The sequence below is a fragment of the Peromyscus californicus genome, unplaced genomic scaffold (genome assembly GCF_007827085.1).
Source record: "Peromyscus californicus insignis strain IS unplaced genomic scaffold, ASM782708v3 Scaffold_4__1_contigs__length_199733344, whole genome shotgun sequence".
Classification (NCBI taxonomy): domain Eukaryota; kingdom Metazoa; phylum Chordata; class Mammalia; order Rodentia; family Cricetidae; genus Peromyscus; species Peromyscus californicus.
In genome coordinates, this window is record NW_026294562.1 from 112,672,154 (window position 1) to 112,694,847 (window position 22,694).

The following is a 22,694-nucleotide window of genomic DNA, read 5'->3' on the forward strand; positions in this document are numbered from 1 at the left end:
CTTTGGCTGGCTATGGGGAACGTATTCCTCATAAGAGTCATTTCATTGACTTTTTTTTTTTCCTTTCTTGGTCAGTCATGTTTGGTTCTATCCTAGGTCTCTGGGCATCCAGTCTCTGGTTCCTTGCCCTCCAGTGTCAGGTATGGGCTCCCTCTTGTGGTGTGAACCTCAAGTTGGACAGTGACTGATTATTTTTTCTTAGCAGGTTTTGAAAGTAGGAGACAAGTCTGACTATACGACTTCAATGTTGTGCTTGCTTCCCCATTTTGAGAGCATTTCAGAGGCACATCCTGACTAGAATATTAGCCACCTAGGGTATACCAACTGGGGAGTCTCCAACGGGTAGGAGAATTAGATCAGCCCAGAGATTGCAAACCTTGGTGTGGCAAAGAAAGAACCCTGGGATCAAATAAGGAAAGACACTAAAGTGAAGACAGCTCTAGAGAACATCAGCACAAGTCACAGAAGGACAAGAATCTACAAGTTCAGTTGACTCCTTCCAAAGCCTCTTAAGGGACACTAGCTGACTTGAGTAGGTGACTCTGGTAGGTCTTGCCCTTTTCTCCAATCCCCTCTGCCTTGCTAAAACCCATTAGATTACATTCCTAAAGCTAGCCACCAAGGTCTATTTGGCCACTTCCTCCTCCTGAGGCTGATTACCAAGGTCCAGCTATCAAAGTATTAAAGTCTAGCAATCAAAAACCCCCTTTGATTCACCTAATTAAAAGCCCAATCGGGTGGGGGATTTAGCTCAGTGGTAGAGCGCTTGCCTAGCAAGCACGAGGACCTGGGTTCGATCCTCAGCTCAAAAAAAAAAAAAAGCCCAATCAAAATCTACCACCACATCCTAGCCCATTCTAACACAGACCTCTTCTTTTTCTCTTCTTAAAAATTACACCCACAAGGTCATTTGCTGCTGTTTTTCTGCCTGAGTCAGAAAGTAGCCACTTTAACTTTTCCTCTCCACTTAATAAAGGATCTCTCTGTGAAAACAGGTGTTTGGGTGTGTTTTGTGCCTAATCCGGGTCGGGAAGAAAGCCCCCAGTGGTCAAGGTCTCCTTCAGCATCTACCTGACAAGACACCAGTCTACATTTTAGCAGGCCCAGAAAGCAGCCACTTCAACACTTCTCTTCTTGAATTTCTTTTTTTTATTTATTTGTGCTGGAAATCCAACCCAGGGCCTCATGCATGAAAGACAGTACTCCACCAATAGAGCTATATCCTCAAACTCTCTGTTTCAGTTTTTAAAAATGTGTGTGTGTGTGTGTGTGTGTGTGTGTGTGTGTGTGTGTGTGTGTGACATTGTGGAGATCAGAGGACAACCTGTGGGAACTGGTTCTCTCCTTCCACCACACAGGCCCTGGGGATTGAACTCAGATCCTTAGTCTTGGTGACCTATACTAATGCTCTCTGAGCTACTTCTGGCCCGGCAATGGACTGATTTCACTTCCTCCCTGTAGGTCATGTGTTCTGCTTCTCTGAATGCAAGATCCTTTCCCTTGGATGCTAGATGCTAGGAATTTCATCATGCTCCATTGTGGATACTTCTCTACTTCTAGCCACACCATGGAAGATTCGTCTGGGCTGCAGCATAGGCGTTTGGAAACAGGGAACTTGTTCTGGTCTTTTTAGCTTTGTGAGTAGAACCGGAGCATTTGGTCCAGTTAATTTTCCTTCTTTGCACCAAGTTTCTCTGTGGTGGTATTTTACTTGTACTAAAATGTGATTTTAATTGTATGTTAATAAATAAAGTTGTCTGGGGGTCAGAGCTATTAGAGTCATAGCAAGTGCGTGGCGGCGGTGGTGGCGCACGCCTGGAGGGCGGTACATTCAGGCAGTGACGAGGCAGTCACATGTTTGGGTTTACAACCAATGAGAAGGCAGAACAGGAAGACTTTAAAGACATACACACAGGAAGTAGGTCCTTTTCGGAGAGCTCTCTTGGCTGGAGAGGATCCCTGAATCAGGAAGGTTGAGGCTCTTAGCTCTGACCTCTTGGCTTTCTTCTCTGAATTGGCTCTGTGTTTCTTATTTTATAAGACCGTTGGTTACATCTACATTTCTCTCTCTCTTTTTTTTTTTCTGGAGCTGAAGACCGAACCCAGGGCCTTACTCTACCACTGAGCTAAATCCCCATCCCCTAAGTTTCTCTTGAAATAAGAGATTTTCTCCTCTGCTTGCTGGTAGCAGGCACATTGCTTGGGCCTTACTATCTGAGGACACTGTTCTCCCCCAAATCTTTTGGTTGACTTTTTTCTCCCTAGTACCACAGGCAATTTTCTCATACATGTGACTAATCAGTATTACCTTCCACAGAATTCTGAGTTGCGATTTTAATTAAAGTCCTTATTGAGGTATATTTCACACACAACAAAATGGACTCACTGAAAGTACACACTGTGGTAAGTTTTAACAGTGGTGTATTCTGTGAGACCAAACTCATTTGGATGCAGAGTAGGCCCTTCATCTCCGACATACTCTTGTACCTTTGCAGTTCATCTTCCTCATGATTCTGGCCCTGTCCAATAGCTGATTTCTTGATTTGTTATAAATTACTTGGCATTTTTGGAGTTTTATAAAAAATAAAATCACACAGTAGTCATTATTTGTATCTTGTATCTATGAGCATGGTGACTTTGAAGTTTCCTGGTGTTGCCTATAGTAAGTAGTTCATTCTGAGTCTGTCCCCGACAGTGTTCCATCGTCTGGATATATTACTGTCTGTTGTTTATCCACCAACCTTTTTTTTATATACCCAGTCTGTGTTAGGCAGCTTTCTGTGTGTAGCGAGCACATACCCTGGTTATGGGGGAGGAATAATCATTCTTGATTCAGACTTGGTATAACACTCATTTATTAACACAATAAGATTACAAGCAATATTTATCCCGTCTTCCAAATGGAAGTGGGAGTACCTCTCCGGGTGTACAGGTCCGGACTCACCACATCTGTTCCTCTGTATCTTGGGTCAGCCTTCCTTCCTCAGGTCAGCCACGTCTGCACTGGGGACAGGATCTCACGTCTCTGGCGGAGGAGAGTCGTCTCACGTGAGGGCCTGACGAGCTTTGTTGGTCGGGTCTGAGGCTTCATCTTTTATATTCTTTTCTGGCTAGGTTTCTAGTCTTATCCCTACTTCCACACATAGCTATAGCTTATCACTACTCCATTTGTGGTTTACTTACGTCATTCTATTGCTTATCACTCCTGACCAAGGTTGTTCACCCTAGGCCTTACATGTTCCTTACACTGTGGCTGTGATAAAATAACTGAGAACACCAACTTCAAGAAGAAAATTTCTACTTTGGTTCACAGTTTTCGTCCATAGTCACTTGGTTCCATTGCTTTGGATTTGCCTGAGGTAAGGCATACATCCTGGCATGAGCACAGGGTAGATCGAAGATGCCCTCTTCATAGAAGCCAGGACAGAGGGAGGTGGAGAGGAGTACAGTGGAGAGTAAAGAACCCTTCGAAGGCACACCCATCATAACTTGCACCTTCCAACTAGGCCCCATCTCCTAATTACTCATCTAGCTAGGAGTTCACCAGTGAGTTAAAGTATTGATGAGGTTATTGATAAGGAGTAGAACCTGAATTAATCACCAACGACTACTAATCATATTTATGAATTGAAACTTCCATGATACCCCTAGAGAAAGAGGTGTAAGAAGCCCCTGGGTTGGTAAGCAGACTCATTTGCATGCCAGGACAATGAGGTGTGATTTGGTTTTCTCACCACTGTGGTCCTATATCTGACAGGAAACAATTGGGGGAGAGAAGGCTGATTTTGGTTCAGAGTTTAAAGGGTGTAGTCCAAGGTGTTTGGGAAGAACCAGGAGGTGTGGCTCTTTTTTTTTTTTTTTTTTTTCCCTCAGAACTGAGGACCGAACCCAGGGCCTTGCGCTTGCTAGGCAAGCGCTCTACCACTGAGCTAAATCCCCAACCTGATGTGGCTCTTACTGTGCTGCCAGCAGTACAAGCTGCTCATTCAGCCCCAGGGTAGAGGAACAGGAAGCTCCGCTGGGAGAGGAAGCTGGGTCAAGCTACAGACTTCAAGGTCTGACTCCTGCCTCAGGAACCCACTTCCTATAGATAGGCCCCATCCCATTAGACAGTGTTTCCCTCCGAGGACCAAGTATTTGAACCCAGGAACCTGTGGGGGCACTTAACATCCAGGCTGTAACAGATGGCACACTCTAACTCCCTGATGGGGACAGACGCTCCAGTGTACAGGACCCCTCAGGACCCTGTCCTGTTTACCTTTTTATCTGGATGGATGGGTTTCTTTTATAACATTCTTTGTCATAAAGCTGTATAGAAAAGGAACATTTGGGTTCAGAAATATCAATATTTGTCTGCCGCATAAGCCCATTTATATTAATGTTAAGCTCAAAGGCAGGCCTTTGAATGCTGGGTTCCTTACTGTTGTGTATATGAAACAGAAGAAGCGGGAGATGATGGAAGAGGAGCAGGTCAGGGGTAGGGATTAAATATCCATTTTCCATCCTGTTTATAAGTGGATAGTGTTGTGTATATGGGTATCATTATCATATTTATTATTAATCAAAATCACATCTATTATACATGGCGAAGTCCTATTGTATGATTTCTGTCCTGCAGAGGGTGCAGGAGAATGGTGACGATGTTATTTCTTCTTTGGCATAGTCTATTTAAAAAAAAATTTTTTTTTTTGACTGATTGGTCTTTTTGAAACATAGTACTACATACCCAAATTTATGGGACACTATGAAAGCAGTGCTGAGGAAAATTCATAGCACTAAATGCCCACATAAAAAATTTTTTTTGAAACAGGGTTTTATTATGTAGCCCTGGCTGTCCTGGAATTCTCTCTAAAGCCTAGGCTGGCCTTGAACTTACAGAGATCTCCCAGGGTATGCCTCTTGAGTGCTTGAACTGAAGGCACGTGCCACCATGGCTGGCTCTTCCTCCCCCTCCGCTTTTTCTTTATTTGTGGAGCGTCTCTTTCCTTGGAGTCCCTTTCTACTGTCTTTAGACTTTGAACATGACACTATATGTTTGTTAAAGAGAGTTGCAGTGGATAGCAGTTAACATATGTTGACTGTAGCTGAAACAAAGCTGAAAGAAAGTTCATGGTTTTTTTTTTAAGGAATTTTTTTTTCATTTTACATACCAGTCACAGATCCCCCTCTCCTCCCTCCTCCCACACTTCCCGCCTTCCCCTCCCCAACCCATCTCCCATTTCCTCCTCCAACAAGGCAAGGTCTCCCATGGGGAGTCCGCAGAGCCTGGTATATTCAGTTGAGGCAGGTCCAAGCCGCTCCCCCTGCACCAAGGCTGTGCAAGGTGTCCTACCATTGGTAATAGGCTCTAAAAAGTATGCACCAGAGATGGATCCTGATCCTACTGCCAGGGGCCCCTTAAACAGATCAAGCTACACAACTGTCTTGCTTATGCCGAGGGCCTAGTCCAGTCCCATGGAGACTCCCCAACTGTTGGTCTATAGTTTGTGAGTTCCCACTAGTTTGGTTTGGTTGACTCTGTAGGTTTCCTCTCATGATCTTGATGCCCGTGCTCATAGAATCCCTCTTGAGTTTTAACTTCCAGTCCCATAGCAGAGTTTAATTAGAGAAGGAGAGCCTCTCTGGTGATAGAGAATGAGGAATTTATTGTGGACAGAAGCTCTTACAATGCCATAGGAGCTGCTTACGTCATCTGTGGTGTTGGCCTCTCTGAATGGTGCTGAGACTAAAGTCAGTAGAACCAACAGATGGCCATGAAGTACGGCGAAGGGAGTAAGGATATATGGGAACTGGTAAGAATAATCTAGAACCGGTCTGGCTTGGGTTAAGCCATTCAGTCTTCTTTCCCTCTCTGTCCTCACAGTTGATGTAAATGAAGTGACAGGCATCCTGCTGTGGTGTCTGTGAGTCTGTGACTTTTTTTTTTGCTTGCCCAAAGGAAGTTTGTCAAGCATCCAAAGCTAGCAGAGGCTACAAGTGGCACATCTCATAGGATGGACACACATTAACTAGAGGTCCTGATGCCTGGGAAAAAGATACAACCTGATTGTAGGTACATACTACGGTTACTGGTCCTCTACATGGGCTCTCCCTGGTTGTTCTGAAACCTGTAAGAGAACACCTGCACTTGGCCTCATGGGTCTGAACTCTCCTCGGGCCCCCACTGTGCTGCTCTACGCTTGTTCACGTTGGGAAGACAATAGTGTCCATCGCTTTCCTTATTCACAAAAGGGTCGTGTTAAATGACAAGGACAGAATGCAGAGAGAGGACAGTCAGAACAGAGGATATAATTTATTTTCTTCTGTGTGTTGCTGTAGCAAGAACCATTTTTGCATTCCAAAAGAATCCAACAGGCTTGCTCGTTAAAGCTGGACTTCCTTCTAATTTCCGATGACCATTAGTGTGACAAGGACTAGACATGAGCAGTCACTAAATACACTTTTAATCCAAAATTTTTATTTTTATATAGTTATTTAAAAATTATGCCCTTTATTTTTTGATATTAGAATATAGTGACACAGTTTCTCCCTTCCTTTCCTCCCTCCAAGCCCTCCCATGTACCCCTCCTTACTCCCTTCCAAATTCATGGCCTCTTTTATCATTAATTGCTGTTACATATGTGTATGTGTACATAATCCTGAACACACAAATACAACCTCCTCAGTCTGTATAGTGCTACCTGTATGTATGTTTTCAGAGCTGACCATTTAGTATCAGGCAAATTTGGCAAATTTTTCTTTTCTTTTCTTTCTCTCTTTCTTTTTTTTTCTTTTTTTGAGAGGGGGTTTCTCTTTGTAGCTCTGGCTGAAATAATTTTTCTTTTTTCTTTTAAAAGTATATCAAATCATTCTACATAGTGTTATTTAAATTATATTTATTTCTCTAAAGGATTCTTTTTTGTTTGCTTGTTTTTTGTTTTTATGCACTCCATAGACCAGATTGGCCTTGAACTCAGAGATCCACCTGCCTCTGCCTCCTGAGTGCTGAGATTAAAAGCATATGCCTAAAGGATTTTTGTTGTTGCTTTTGAGATGTTATGTAGCATAGCCCACACTGTCCTTGAATTTGCTGTATAGCTGAGGCTGGTCTCGAGCCTCTGATTTTCTACCTCTACTTCTCATGTACTAGAATTATAGACATTTGTCTCCTCAGCTCCTCAAAGTATCCAAGGACTTCTCATCCAAACACTATGAACACACTAAAGGACGAAAGTCAGGCTGTAAACTAAAGAGTGGGATGGGAAATTACTTTCCTGAAAGCTAGTTTAAGCTCAAAACTTAGTTCTGAGCTTCTTTTGTATAAGAAATATTTCACAGGCTCATTATTTTCCCGGAAGGAGATGCATAGGTAACACAGGTTGTATACTCATACTATTTAAAAGTATTAGCTTACAAACAAGTAGGCTTCACTACAGTGTTTTCCAAAGGTATTGTTGCTTTGTTCTGTTCTCTCCCTGCCCCCTTCGCCCCCTCTCTCTGTGCTTGTCCATCCCCAGCAGCCTGTATTCCCCTCTCATGTCACAGTGCCCCCTGCCCCCTTTCAGTACTCCCTTCCCTCTTTCATGACCCCCTACACACTTTCACAGCCTGTCCCCAATCTCACAACCTTTATTTACACACATACAAACCCTGCAGTTAGGATTTACATATGGGAGACAATATATGATCTTAGTATTTCAAAGACTTCACTTACATATTCTTTTTAGTTCCTTCCATTTTCCTGAATATTTCTTTTTTCTTAATAGCAAAATTCCACTGTGTATATATGCCACATTTTCACTATCCATTCTTCTGTTGATGGACAACTAGGCTGGTTCCGTTTCCCTGATGTTGTGAATAGAGCAGCAGTACACACAGATGTGCAAGTATCCCTATGGCAGGATAAAGAGATCTTTGGGTACATGCCCAGGAGGTATAGCTGACCTCCCCATACTATTTAAAAATGAATATAATATCTCTAGCACGAAAGATATATTAAAAGTAATATACAGTAAAATGTTACTCTAGTTTTATTTCCGTGGCTGTGATAAAATACCTTGATAAAAAAGCAGCTTATTTTATTTTTTGATTAATATGGATATTAATATGGGATTTATTTCAACTCATAGTTCTAGGTTATAGCCCCATCCTATCAGGGAAGTCAAAATAGCAGGTGTTTCAAGCAGTTAGTTACATCCATAGTTAGTTAGGGCAGAGAAAAATGAGTGCATGCATGTTTACTTTGTGCTCAACCTCCTCTCCACACATCCAGTGTAGGATTCCCTGTCTATTGGATGGAACTACCCACAGTGGGCTGTGTTTTCCCTTATCAATTAATATAATCAAGACAACCCTCACAAGCAGGCCCACAGGCAAATCTAATCTACTGAATCCCTCATTGAGACTTTTTCCAAGTGAGTCCACATTGTGTCATCAAGCCGACAATTAAGACTTAACCAGCAAAAACACTGTATTTCAATGTGTGTGTTTCTGTGGTGGATTGTAAGAAAATGACCCTCAAAGGGAGTGGCACTATTAGGAGGTGTGACTTTGTTGGAGTAGGTATGGCCTTGTTGGAGGAAGTGCGTCACTGTGGGGCAGTCTTTGAGGTCTCCTATGCTCATGATACTGCCCCGTGTGACAGTCTACTACTTCCTTTTGCCTGCAAGCCAAGATGTAGGACACTCAGTCACTTCCCCAGCACCATGGCTGCCTGCATGCCACCATATCACACCATGATGATGATGTACTGAACCTCTGAAAATGTAAGTCACCACTCCAATTAAATGTTTTCCTTTATAAGAGTTGCTGTGATCATGGTGTCTATTCACAGCAAAAGAAACCCTAACTAAGACAGTGTCCAAGTATGACTACTAGGACCTTAATGATGCTATTACAAGCTTATATCTGTATAATAATCATTATGAATGCAGCATATACAAAAGCAGCCTGGCTCAAGTGTATGGATTACAGCTTTTTTATTCTAAGCTGCAAAGCAGCCTTTTTTGGTTTTGGATTTTACATGGACATCAGATGAAATGTTTAAAAATGGTGACTGTGGAACAACTCTTTTTCCTTTCAAGTGATCTATCATGTCTGACCTCTGTCCATATTACATGCCAACGGCTCCTCTTGCCTCTCCATAGCAACAACCACTGTGGGAATGTGCTTGGCACCATCTAAACCAATCACCTGCCTTTCCCATGACCTACCAATGTACTCTGAGTTATATACACATCAGAGATGAATACATATTAGCAAAAAAATTAAAAGTCTTGTACAGAATGCTTGCACTAGCATATTCTTCCTAATGCCAGAAATGGAAACAACTCAAACGCTCCTCAACAGGAATGGATAAATAGCTTGTCCTTTATGCACACAGAATTATGCAAGTCAAAATGAACAAATAGCTACCACAGAAAGCATAAATGACTGTTACAAAAAATGTGATAGAGACAGACAAAATATGTATTACATGTTTTCAAAAGTTCAAATACTGTCAAAGCTAATATATAGTTTAAGGTGGGATAATGATCTCAGGGGAAGGAAGAACACTTCTGTGGTACTGACAGCCTTGTTTCTTGACCTGCGTGGGGTTGACATGTGCAGACTTTGCAGGAGGGAGGACACCAAGGTCATCCCGAGGTTTGTCCTATTCCCTCCTCTATAGGGAAGGGGAAAAGAGGGAGTGGGGAGTAAACGCCTAAACTCTGCCCTCCTTCTCCAGCCCTCCATTTGCTAGAGAGGAGCCCGGAAACAAAACAAAGCCAAGAATAAATTTCAGCTGGGCTCAAATCCTCAATCAGGATAGAGTCTAATCTACATCGCTGTTAGCAAAACGCACCCTCGCCCTCCTCACCCCTACCCCACCACCATTCGCTCTGGATGATTGCGACATGGACCACCTTGAAGGCCAAGTCTTTTCCCAGCCCTGGACAAGTGGGAAGGAACAATTTTTCTTTTAATTACTTTCTAACGTCTCTGCCTGAGTTCTCCAGCAGCCTAGAGATCCGATTCTCTTAGGGGGCGGAACCTCGATGCCTTAGCAACCAAGCGAGTCTTTGTCGCGTCATAGCAACGCTTTCAGCCCTCCCCTTCCCAATGCCTTCTTGGTTCAGCGACCCTCTAAGCCCTCCGTCTGCCCGAGGTCCTCGCTGTTTGGATGGGCGTGGATTTGCAGTTCTAGCTTAGCGAGGGACAGCGCTCTGGCTTCGTGTTGGGGGAACAGGTTATCCGCGGGCCAGATCACCGGGGGAGGGACGGCGATAAAGAACGTTTATTTAAGGAAAAATAATATCAAAACATATCAAGACTTTTACAGCAAATTTTCGATTTCAAAGTACACCCTAAATTCAGGGCAAAGAGGGCTGGAGGGTGGGAAAATCCTTTTTAGCGCAAACTCCATATAACAAAGCAGAGACTATCCATCAAGGACCCACCACGGAGTCAATCGGAACGGAAGATGCTGGACAGGATTGCGCCGGGTTTTCAGGACCTGTGCAGGCAGGTGCTGCCCACACTGCCTTCGCTGAGCCAGGAGGGTAAGCGACTTCATGTGGTGTCTGGGGCTGTACCTTACTGTGCTTCAAGGCATGACTCAGAGCTTATTTCGCTGTTGCCAGACTTGAACCTGCGCAGGCGTTTTTTTCTTCCGCATGGCCTGATTAGCACTAAGTATTGAGAACAAGCTCCCCCACCTAACCTAGGGTGGATGAAAACCCTTATGGCTACCTACAGAAAAGCGTTCCCAACTCGAGTCCCAAATGGCTCATTTTCAGAGTTTACTTTGGAAAGGGCACCGATATTTGTAGTCCTTGACGTCTTACGGGTATGTTAGTGGAAAGTGATGTTTCTTGACAGACAATTTTCATAGAAAACTCAGAGGGCAGTAGCAAGACGCAGTCCGTTTTAAGTATAGTAAGCTTTAGAATAAGGTTGTCGATGTGTAAAAAATGGCTTGCTGGGAAGCTGAGACTGTATCGAATCTATAGAAACCTAACATCTTGACAATGCTGAACCTTCTCATCCACAAAATGTTCTAATACGTAGTTCTTCGATTTCTTTCATCAGTTTTGTAAATATTTTCTCATAGATTTTATGTTCTTTTTAAAATCTATACCTATTTCATTTTTTAATGAATTCTAATGTTATACTGTGCTTACTTTTAAAATTCTCTTTATTCATTGCAACTATATAGACAATTCACTTTTAACTATTAACCTTGATAATTATGATTAATTGTGAAATGGCCCCCATGGACTTACATGTTTGAACACCCAGATCCAGCTGGTGGCACTGTTTGGGGCATTGTGCGACCTAGTCAGCAAAGATTGGTCCCTGGAGCATTCTTTTACAGCATGGCCCAGTCTGGGCTCTCTGCTTCCTGATTCACCTGAGAGGCTCCTGTCACCACCGACTGAGACATTCTGGTCATTGTGCCTTCCGTGGTGGACTATACCCTGAGTCAAATAACCCCTACCTAGGTTCTTTTGTTGAGTATGGAATATACAGAGAAGTGGGGTCATTGTTGCAATTAACCTGACCATGGTGTGCATAGAACTATTGGAACTGGTTTATAGGAGGCATGTAGAGAAGTTCTGAGATGTGGCCTAGAGAAGCCCTTAGGACACTGTTCTCAGCTTAATGGGTCATTCTGGTGAGAGAAGACAAAAATGTGACTAGGAATGTGGAAAATAGAGATTGCTCACAAGATTTCAGAAGAGAAACAAGACCACATCAGGAATTGGGTGAGAGGCCATTTGTGCTGAATTCTGTAAAAGTGGTTGTGTTCTGCTCATGTGCTGGAGATTTGAGTACAGATGGATTTAAAAATACAGAGTGATTTACTTCATGGAGGGAATTTCAAGATAGGGTAACATTCAGGCTATGCCATGGTTATTACTCACTGATTTTCCCCTTGATTTATCGTGAGAACTTAGAACAAAAAAGTAAAGCAGAAAAGAACATCCAGTTTCATAGCAAAAGAGCTTGAAAGAGTTCAAGTTTGCTATAACTGTTAAAGAGATTACATCACTAAAGAAAATCCTGTACTTAATGCTGGGACAATGTGGAAGGTGACCCAAGAGCATCATCTATGACTCCCAAGTGTGAAATGACAAACTCATTTGAAAAATGTTCTCCGCAAAAGATCGTTAAAGTGTGTCCTCAGCATTCTAGAACACCAGTCTGTCCCTCTCTTCTCCCTCACTCTAGTTTCATATTTGGTCATACAATCTCTTCCATGCACAAATATTCTCACCATGATGTAGCATGGACGCAAAGCCTAAATCACTGGGGCTGCCTGATCTTGAACTTGGAACACTTCCATAACGCTGAGCTCAATAAACTTCTTTATAAGTTAGCCACTTTGGATATTTCATTGTACTTAAGCAAAGTAAATGAACACACTAGTTTCTGAGGGGTGTGTATGTGTGTGTGTGTGTGTGTGTGTGTGTGTGTGTGTGTGTGTGTGTGTCTGTGTGTCTGTGTGTCTGTGTGTCTGTGTGTGTAGGGGGAAGGTGCTGGATTTTGTTAAATGAGCAGACTTTTCTTTTTTAGCCTGTTGTCATGGGTTACATTTAAACTGATCTTTAGATAGGGTTGAAATTATTTTTATTCTGAGATTTAGTGATAATCTTCCTAAAACTGGGTTATCAGAACAAATGGTTTAGAAGCCATAATTGGTAACATTTACAAATTATTCTAATTGAATTGCAGGGGCCTGAAGCCTCTTTTTCCAGTGAGAAATATCAAACTTCAGTTTAAATAATTAACTCTACTCTTGTGTAACTCTGCCTGACCTACTTTATTGAATAAAACATTACATAGACTTCAATACATCATCTCTATGAACACAGAGCATGCTCAAATTCCCAGTTAAATCAAAGACTTTTCACCAGGGTTTGGTTACAAAGTACATAGTTTCTCCTGGCCCTGTTTAAATCATTTCCTCTTTGGTATAGATAGTTTTCTTGAAGTCTGAGCTGCATTGTAGACTTGTTATCAGTTTTATATTATAAACCTGAAAATTCTCCATGTCAATCGGGATAATAAGATTTCTGTTAGTGAGTTAATTACTTTTATGGTGTCAAAGAGAGTTTTAACTCAGTATATAGTTGGGATTGATTGACAGACCTACTCTTTCTCTTCCTCCTTTTTGTTTCAGACAGGGTCTCACTGTGTAGCACTGTCTGTCCTGGAACTCTTTATGTAGACCAGACTGACCTGAAACTCAGAGATCCACCTGCCTCTGCCTCCCAAGAGATGGGATTAAAAGTGTGCAGCGCCACACCTGGTCTTTGGTAGACTTTCTTAGTTTTCAGCAGCAAGGAGTAGAATCCTTTGGGTTATTGGGTAAGGATGGAGGGGGTAACTACTGTAGGATGGGGCACAGTCGGGGGAAAGGCAAAGGTATAGAAACAGCAATTACCGGTTCCCAGTGGGCCTTGTGTTCACCGTGGCAAGTAGCCCCCGTTTCATTGGTCACGAGTTTCCATTGTTAAACTTGTTCCAAGATGCTCAGGAGCACAAGCACTGATTTCTGTCCACCGAGCTTGCCTGTTTCCTGCCACATTGTTAGTAAAAGGTATTTTACAGTCCTGGTAAAATATCAGAGTTAGAGGCTGTAATCTTCCTGCTTTAGTTAGCGGTTTAATCCATTCAGGATAAAAATAATACCAGTTTGCATTGTTGGTTTGGCCTTTTGTTGCTAGCTTCTTCCATGTCCCCAAGTGGTGGCCCAGTAGAAGTTACTTTTTTCAGCCCTTTATTTTAATAATTAAAACTTAGCCTTCTTGATTTGTAAAAAATTTCTAAATTAGAAATTATCACTAATAATAAATATACAATTAGACTTAGGATGGTGAGGTCAATACAGACATAGTTTTCTATATTGTTAAGTGCCACTCATATCCAGATTACATATTTATTTTGTACATCAACATTGGTAACTATTTTTTTTTTTGCTAGTTTTTTTGGGGTTAGAGGGAAGAGAACTGAAGTCAGTACAAGAAAATAAGAAAGTCTTTAGATCAGAGGAGAATTATGAAGTCCATCTATTAATTCAAACAAAAGAGCCTGGGGCCCCTCCCCATACTTAGTGTTTATAAGTTAACACCGTAGATGTATGTTAGTTTATTTGTTGTTTTCAGAACATATCGGACTAGCAGCAGTAAATTGGGAGGAGCAGGGAGCCTTCAGAACAATAGTAGCAGAAAGACAGGACAGCTGCTATCTAACAGTGAAACATGGACATGAAGAGCATCTCTGAGAATTTTGCAAAAGCAGATGAGTAGGGACAGTTAGTATACAGAGCAGGCAGGCAGCCTTTCATGTGTCAGTAGCCCTTGGCCTTGTTCCTGTGTTATAGAATAGTATAAAAGCTCTTGTTCATACTAATCAGGTAGCCATAGCAAATACTTTAGGAATAGCCGTTGAATGAATCATTAAGAAAAAAAAAATACAGTTGGTTAACCCTCCATGTGTTAGATAAAATGAAACATGACTTATTTCCCTTTATTATAGAGAGGTTTTCTTTATTATTTTCATTGTTATTACTGTTATTTAGTCCTTAAGGACTGAATGCAGGGCCTCATGCATGGTAAGTATTCTACTACTGAGTTACACAATACCCCTCTTGTTGTAGTACTGAAGATTCAATCTAGGGACTCACACAGACCACAGTCCCCAGCCCCATTATTGTTGTAATTAAAGCCCTATCTGTGGAATTTATCGGCATAGGCTTTAGTTAACAAGAAGATTAATTTAGGGGAATGATTTTATTTCTGTTAGTTCATATGCACTAGAAGTTACAACCACTTAATTATTCGTTTTATATTTATACTTTTGCTTATTAGGATTAAAATACTACTACATGGTTGCTCACATAAATTGTTTTCATTTTTCCTTTGACTTTCAGAAGTCTCTACCATCTGGGGGAATGTTTCAGAATTTGTGGAAAAGCAGCTAGCTATGCATAAGGTAGGTTTTTTTCTTTTCTTTTGTTTTCTTTTCTTTCCTTTTCTTTTTTGACAAATGTCGTTTATTGAAGGAGGGAAGAGGTCTTAAATACAGGCTTACAGTACAATGGGAGAACCCCAGAGGGCAGAAGTTTGCTACTGATGTTTTACAATTTTGCATCTAAGCTGTTAACGCCCATTATGCAGGATACACAGACAAGGAACTTCTCTTAAGCATTCAGGAGGGTGGAACCTGGCAGGGAATTAGCATAGGGAGGATATCAAGGTCAAGGTCAGCAAGCAAGGCAACAGTTACCCAAAACAGGGGCCAGGGACCTACAGGTCCCCCTTTTACTAGAAAATGAGCTTCTGACTTAGGTTGTGTGGGATGTCAGCAGGTCACCTTACCTGTCGTGGAGATGCCTGCCCAGGCCACATAGGCACTTTGAATACTCATTATCATACAGGCTCAATTGTGTGTGAGCTGCAGAGTTAACTGCTACCAAAGATCTCAAAGTGGCACTGGGTTTGCAATCTGTGTGTTCGTCACAGAAAAGATCAACAGAAGTCCTAACCCACCCATAGCCAGTAGGCTAAAGGCAATTGAGCCATTCCCTTCCTTAATGAGCCTTATTGCAAATTGGAGTCCTTGTAAGATGATATCCCAAAAGCAAATGGATCTTGAGTTTATAAATTTATAATTTTCAAAGCCAATCGAATTGTATATAGCTATTGAATTAAATGTATCATGCCCAATAGAATGAAAAATTAACTAACTGTGGTAGCTACTTTTGTTGCCAGAGTCTCCACTGTGCTAGCTGTAGTAAGCAATTATGAAATGTTAATCCCAGAAACAGTAGCAGCGGTGGCTGCCACTGCTATAACAGCAACAACAGCAGCAGCGATGTCAAATTCTCTTCTGGAGTGTGTGGGCATCCACTGGCATGGATACAATTCCAGGAACATGAACCGCCAAGGCCCATTTTTCTTGATCCCAGCACGACTTAAGCTGGTAGCTCTGCAAAAGAACAACTAAGAACCATAAAGAAAAAACAGGCAGCTCACAAGGAGCATAACTAATTGTCTCATAATGGCTATATTCAGGCTCATAAATTTTAAGGTATCTTCAAAGGGGGCTAAATGAATTTCAGGAGGCCAATAAATGTTGCATAGAGTCACTCCTGAAAAGTAGGTACTACACCAGCTTGAAGAGGATTGTGAAAATGAAAAGGCTTAGCTGGCATGCTACTGTTAACAAAGGGAGGTCAGTGACCTTGAGGGTTATTCTTACTCTCTAAGGTGTCTGGGTGACATGTTCTTAAATATACTTGAAAAAGCAGTTACCATACATTGCCTTCTGTAGAATCCAACCGCATGGCTACAGTTCCTAGGCTTATGTTAATGCTTGCCAAGGCTGGCCATATTGGGCTCTCAATCCCCATTGGCATCAGAAGGGGAGAGTTTTTCACTAAGGCCCAATAAGTCTCTGCCATGCTGGGCTTCAGCAGCAGTCACAGGGTGCACACAGAACTCAGGAATCCAAAGAGGAACCTGCATAAGGTAGGTTTTACACTCCAGTTTCAACACAATAATTCGAGAGCTATTTCTTCCGAGGACTTGCAGACTTCTGCTGGGGATAGTGCAGTAGATTTAGAGCCATTCTGTTTTGTTGTCTATCCTTTGTGATTTTGTTTTTTGATACATGTAGAACTTGTGGCAAGCTGGATATTATCTTTAGACAACACATTTGTAAATCTCTTTTAATGATACAGAGAACACAGTGTTGCTCCATCTGGGTTTGTGTAAAGAAACTATTTGTGGTCTGATAGTTCCTGGCATGAGTATGGAAAGGAAGAAATTTCTTGTTCTGCCATTTTGCTGGAAATAAATTTTAATTGGAATCTATAAATACAGAAACTAAATTCAGCTAGTGCAAAATAAGAAACTACCTGTGGTTGGACTATTTCTTCAAGTCAAATCTTGGGTTTAAATGCTGTAGAACTAGGTAGAGATTTTGGAAGGAGCCTGGAGGCAGTTAGGAGGTTGTGGAACTTTTATACCTTACTCACATGTCCTAATGATGACAGTCCATGACTGAATGAACCCTTCAAACTTATTTTATTTGGTTTGGGAATTTGAATTACTTATCATTAATTAAAATTGGCAAAGTATTTGTAAAGCTTCGTATTTTTCTTGCCATTTTCTTGAAAACTCAACAGGCTTAATGATATTGGTCTTTCATATTTGTATGTGATCATGGATGCAGGCCATGATGTGTTCTTCCCTTTACATGAAGCATGCATCTTCTGGCCACCACACATTCTAGTTGGTTCCCTTCATGCCCTGGCTTTTTTTTTTCTGTTCCTATAGATTTGAGTTTGTTACCACTGGTGTATGATATCTTAGAGTATCACATGTCATATCACAGACCAAATTTGAGGTCAAGAGGTATTTGTGTTTACTCAATGGCCAAGGTTACATTGTAGGAGATTCCTGGATGCTGGTTTGTCAGATTCCATTTCATCTCATCTACTTATCCCATTTCGTTAGTTAACACACAAGCACTGGGCTTCATTGTGACCTTTTCTTACATACATGATTGGGCTTGCTCATATTCAGCCCTCTCCCACTAGTGAGCTGTCTGACTTTAAATGGGGAACATAAAATCTGAGAGAAGAAGAAAACAAAGATTTCATTAAATGGGAAATGATTGAACTTCTGCCACATGATTTAGGACAAGGATAATATTTGATATGAATTTTTAAAAGCTACGGTACTCATAAACATTTTCATAAAAATATTACATCAAAAAGCACTCACAGAGACTACTGAATGTTAAGTCAGTAAGCTTAAATCTTCACTTTCTTTTTGCTGATTGGATGGTTATGAAACTTTACCCTTTAATGGAACTGTGTGTGCTCTTCTCTTTTGTCTTCTTTTTCCCTTTCAGGGAGTTCAGATTTCAGGACTCGGAACTTTCACCTTCACCAGGCAGAAGCTTGAGGTGGGAAACAACAAGTTTATTCTAGTGCAGAGGCCAGTGTTTATCATGGCGGAGAAGTTAGTGCAGAGCCATGGACTCAAACAGAACAAAGTCTTCTCTCCCGGTAAATCATTTTAACAGATGAGACTCCCCCCCCCCCCCCCGCCCCCCCCAGAAATGGATTGGCCTGTGGAGACAAATGGAAAAGGCAAAGCTTGGTCAGTGCTGCATTAGTTTCTGGTTTGAGAGACTCAGGTTTCACATGGTACTTTTGGCAGAAGGAGGAGCCAGAGTGGAGAAGTTAAAGTCTTCCTGAAGTTCATTCTGTTTACTTTTTAAATATATATTTTAGTGTGGTGTGTGTGTGTGTGTGTGTGTGTGTGTGTGTGTGTGTGTGTGTGCATGTGGTGATCAGAGGACAACCTGTGGGAGTCAGTTCTCTCCTTCTGCCCTGTAGTTCCTGGGGATTGAACTCAGGTCCTAAGGCTTGGCATCATGTGCCCTTACTCGATGAGTCGTCCTGTCAGCCCCTGGAGTCCATTTTAGACACTAGTAACTTAAGAGGCAGGCACAGGAAGACCGAGCTCTTTTAAAAGTCATGCTACAGAGTTCTACAGCCTTATACTCATGTTTAGGTCCTAAGAAACTATCAGTGACTATAAAGAAGAGAAACCTAATTTAGAGTCTCTGGGTAATGAGAAAAATAATGTCTATCATATATATAATCTAAATTATTAAAAGTTAAAATTTAATAGTGCTGCACTTAATATATATTAACTTACAGGTTCTTTTTTTTCATGCCCTACTTCCTTTCTTTCCTCCCCTTTCCTTTCTGTTCCTCTCCTTCTACAAATGTTTATCAAGGGCCAACTCTATAGGTTCTAGAGCTACAGTGGTAAACAAAACAAACATAACCCGTGTTGTATTTGCACACTTACGTCTACGCTCAGTGTGTGGGCTTCACCATACCGGAGGGGCTGGTTATCCACAGTTGAGGGCTTAGCTGTCAGGCTCTGTGTTCCTTATTGTCTCCAGTGGCATCACATTCAGCTGTGGTTAAAGAGAAATGGTGTGCCCTTGGTGGCTGAGGTGAAAAGCCTTAATTTTCCTTTAAGTTAACTCTCCAGAAAACTGGTTTTCAGGGTAACTCTCTATGAAAAGGAGAAAGCTAGCCAACTGTCCAGGCACAGTGGCTCACTCTGTAATCTCAGCACTAGCAAGCCTGAGGCAGGAGGATTGCCACAAATTTGAGGCCAGCAAGCTCCAAGCTGGTTGGACCTACAGAGTGAGACTATGTCTCAAAAAATAAAACTGCCGAACAAGCAAACAAAACATATGCTGGGGAAACAAAAACCAAGACTAGAATATAATTTACGTTGCATATATTCAATATGGTGGGTTTGAAAACATTTCAGCCATTCACCTAAAATTGTATGTTTTATCAAACAGTATGAAAGGAAATGGAAACAAAGTGGGTTTCTTTTGAAAAATACGTTTGCAGCCAGGCGGTGGTGGCGCACACCTTTAATCCCAGCACTTGGGAGGCAGAGCCAGGCGGATCTTTGTGAGTTCGAGGCCAGCCTGGTCTACAGAGTAAGATCCAGGAAAGGCGCAAAGCTACACAGAGAAACCCTGCCTCGAAAAACCTAAAAAAAAAAAAAAATTGCTTTAGAATTAAGAGTTTATTCTTCCACTTGGATCTTGTATCATAATCTTAAAAAGTAGTTTAGATCTACAACTCGTTTTTTTACAGAGTGTAGAAATTTCAGAATTAAGTAGTCCAAGAGAACAACCCTGTCTACATCTTAGATTTAGAGTTAAAAATTATTCGTTATTAACTAACTACATAATCAAACACTGTAGAATGGTTTTCAGTAATTGGTAAGAGATGACTCTTTCTTAGAAACTCTCAGGATTTAGTGCTGCAAGAGCAGCCTTGGTCAGAACTGGACCAAATGTGATGCAGGTCTGCGGGAGATTATACCTGTCTCCATCTGGGGGAGGTTTTGCTGGCAGAGAAGCCATGAGACCATATCTCAGCAAGTGTATGAACAACTCAAGGCTAGGAGACAGAGTAAACCCTGTTACGAACATCCTGGCACTTCTGTGTAGCCAGAACTGGCTGTGGCAAATTGGAGGGGCGTAATTATGATAAAAAATGGTAGGAAAAGATTACTGGTGTGATAAGGGTGTTAGGATTCATCCTATGGGCACTGGGAACTCCTGACAGGCTTGAAGTGGTGCACTTTTGGTACTGGTTAGTCTTTAGCTTAAGAGGAGCACTTCAGATTACAGCAAGTTGGTGAAATAAGTCAAAAGCTCAAGCGGAGGCAGAGACGGTGAGGAAAGAATAGGATACAGTTCAGGTGAGAGCCGATGGGACCAGGTAAGAACGGGGGAGTTACTTAGAGTAACTCAGATTTCTTGTGAGAGAAGAGCGAATGCTCACGGTGACGGGTAATGTAGCAAGCTCGTCTTGAGACACATTGAATCTGGCATTCTTCTAGGGATATGTAGACAGAGGTGATCCCAGAGCTTAGAAGAGACATGGAGAACACAGATCTAGCTTTGAATAAGACTCTCTAGAAGAGGATATGAAGAAGCAGGTGAGGCTAGAGTGGAAAAACAAACTCTCCCAAATCAATACACGTGAAAATCAGAACAACTCCGCAAGCCCCTCAGTATAATAATAAGGAGTAAAAGACCAAAGCCAGCAACTAGACCAAGAGGAATTGGAGAAGCGAGGGTGGTGTTGCAGATATAAGGGAAAAGAGGGCGTGAGCAACAGGTCCCTGAAAGGTCATGAGAGGAGATTTGCAAGTATCCACTGGCTCATACACCACGAGAGAAAGTGTCTTTCCTGGCATAAGTGGACTGGAAGACTGGCTGTGGAAATGCAAAGGGCTATGGGAAAGCAAGAAATCTGACTTTCTATTTTAAGAAGCATGCATTAAAAAGAAGCAGAGGGAGGTGTTAGGAAACCATTGTTCGGGCTGGAGAGATGGCTCAGTGGTTAAGAGCACCGACTGCTCTTCTAGAGGTCCTGAGTTCAATTCCCAGCAACCACATGGTGGCTCACAACCACTTGTAATGAGACCTGGTGCCCTCTTCTGGCCTGCAGGGACATATGCAGGCAGAATACTGTATACATAATAAATCTTAAAAAAAAACAAGGAAACCATTGTTCATTGTGCAGGAGACTGGGCTGATACAGTGTAGGTCACAGCCGGTAGAGCTGCTAATTCTTATCACTCAGCAGTAGTGGGCAGTTGAAAGAATAATTTGTGCTAAGTGAATGCTTGGAGCATGCCTCTCTGCATGTTGCTCCTCCACCAGTGGACCTTGTTATGGCCATTCTTTGTCATGGTCATCTCTGCCATCTTTGCTGTTTACTTTTTTCTGACCTGTGGGCCTTGCACAGCTCCTACATCAGTTCTAGGTAAATAGATCCCCGCTTCCTTCAAGCAACACACAATCGTGTTCCTTTGCCCTGTCGTTTGTGAGCTCTTTGGAAAGAAAGGCTTTCTGCATCTCGTCTAGCTGGATACTTTTGTATAAGACTTAGTTTCAGGAAAGATAAGATGGCTATCTTTTCAAACGTTTAATATTTACAAATATTTGTAATTACCTAAAGATGCCATGGCAGCCAGAAGACATTCATAAATACAGATGCAGAGTGTTATGGAAGAAGAGGGATCTGAAAACCTCAGAAAACAATAAATAGAAACAATTTTTCACTGCTCTCCTCCCAGAAAACCAAATCCTTGTTTAGACTATTTAAATGGCCAGTTATTTTTATCATGAGCCAATTACATTATACTTTTAGGTGACATTGAGATAATGAATACATATATTCATTATCTGAAATAATATTACAAGTATAAGGGGAAAATGGAAAATTCTATTTTTTAATATTAATCAGGTAATTAATTAAAAGTGTTCACAATATGTCTTTATTATGTCTTTAGTATAATCTTTAGTATGTCTTTAGTATAATCTCCTCCCAACCCTGTCTTTTTCCCCTCCAGGTGATATACCAGTTGTCCCACTTAACTTTGTCATGATATCTCTGGAGGGCCCATTTAACAGGGATACAATAGAAGGATGTGTGAAGGAGACATTGCTTTTTTTATCACGATCCATATCTGTCAAACAAAACGTGGAGTTCACATTCAAAGGAATCGGGGTCCTTTCCATCAGAGACAGCAAAGTGAAGATGAGATTTTCTAAGGACTTCCTTTGTACGATGGATGGAAGTGGTACCTTGACAAAAGCCCTTGCAAATGTAAATTGTTTTCTTCTAATCTTCCCTGGTTTTGTTTCTATGATTGTGATAAAAGAGCCCGATGAACAGCAACTGAAAAGGGTTTGTTAGCTCACACTTCCAGGTTACAGTCCATCAGGGTAGGGATGTCATGGTGGCAGGAACTTAAAACAGCTAATTACGCCACATCCACAGTCTGCACTCTGGGGCAGTCCAGGGGCCAAATCTAGGGAATGATACTGTCCACTGTCAGTCTGCATCTTTTCACATCGATGAAGGCAATTGAGATGGTCCTCTACAGACATGTCCACAGGCCAGCCTGAACCAGATAGTCCCTCACGGAGACTGTCTTCCTAGGAATTCTAGATCGGATCAAGTTGACAATTAAAATTAGCCATCATACAACCTCTCTTTCGATCTGTGGTTCTGAATCAAATGTGGCTGTACTTTCATGAAGAAAGTCTATTGGGGCAGGACAGGCATGGTGGTACATGCCTTTAACCTCAGCACT

The 22,694-nt window shown here is 41.7% G+C and overlaps 1 protein-coding gene and 1 long non-coding RNA gene across 2 annotated transcripts in view; one reads left to right on the forward strand and one right to left on the reverse strand.

The window, feature by feature from the left end:
* Positions 1 to 8,940: 8,940 nt before the first annotated feature.
* LOC128125328 (uncharacterized) lies at positions 8,941 to 22,064 on the reverse strand. The gene is made up of 2 exons (XR_008223138.1): positions 18,858 to 22,064; positions 8,941 to 17,934 (listed from the first exon to the last, which is right to left on the reverse strand). It is a non-coding gene; the product is annotated as an uncharacterized LOC128125328 (long non-coding RNA).
* The window catches only part of Ccdc81 (coiled-coil domain containing 81), a 36,252-nt gene continuing 23,969 nt past the window's right edge, over positions 10,412 to 22,694 (forward strand). Inside the window, exons 1-4 of the mRNA XM_052762621.1 lie at positions 10,412 to 10,520; positions 14,897 to 14,958; positions 17,887 to 18,043; positions 21,948 to 22,204. Coding sequence (XP_052618581.1) covers positions 10,442 to 10,520; positions 14,897 to 14,958; positions 17,887 to 18,043; positions 21,948 to 22,204 — 555 coding nt within the window. The 5' untranslated portion in view covers positions 10,412 to 10,441. The remainder of the gene's footprint in view (positions 10,521 to 14,896; positions 14,959 to 17,886; positions 18,044 to 21,947; positions 22,205 to 22,694) is intronic.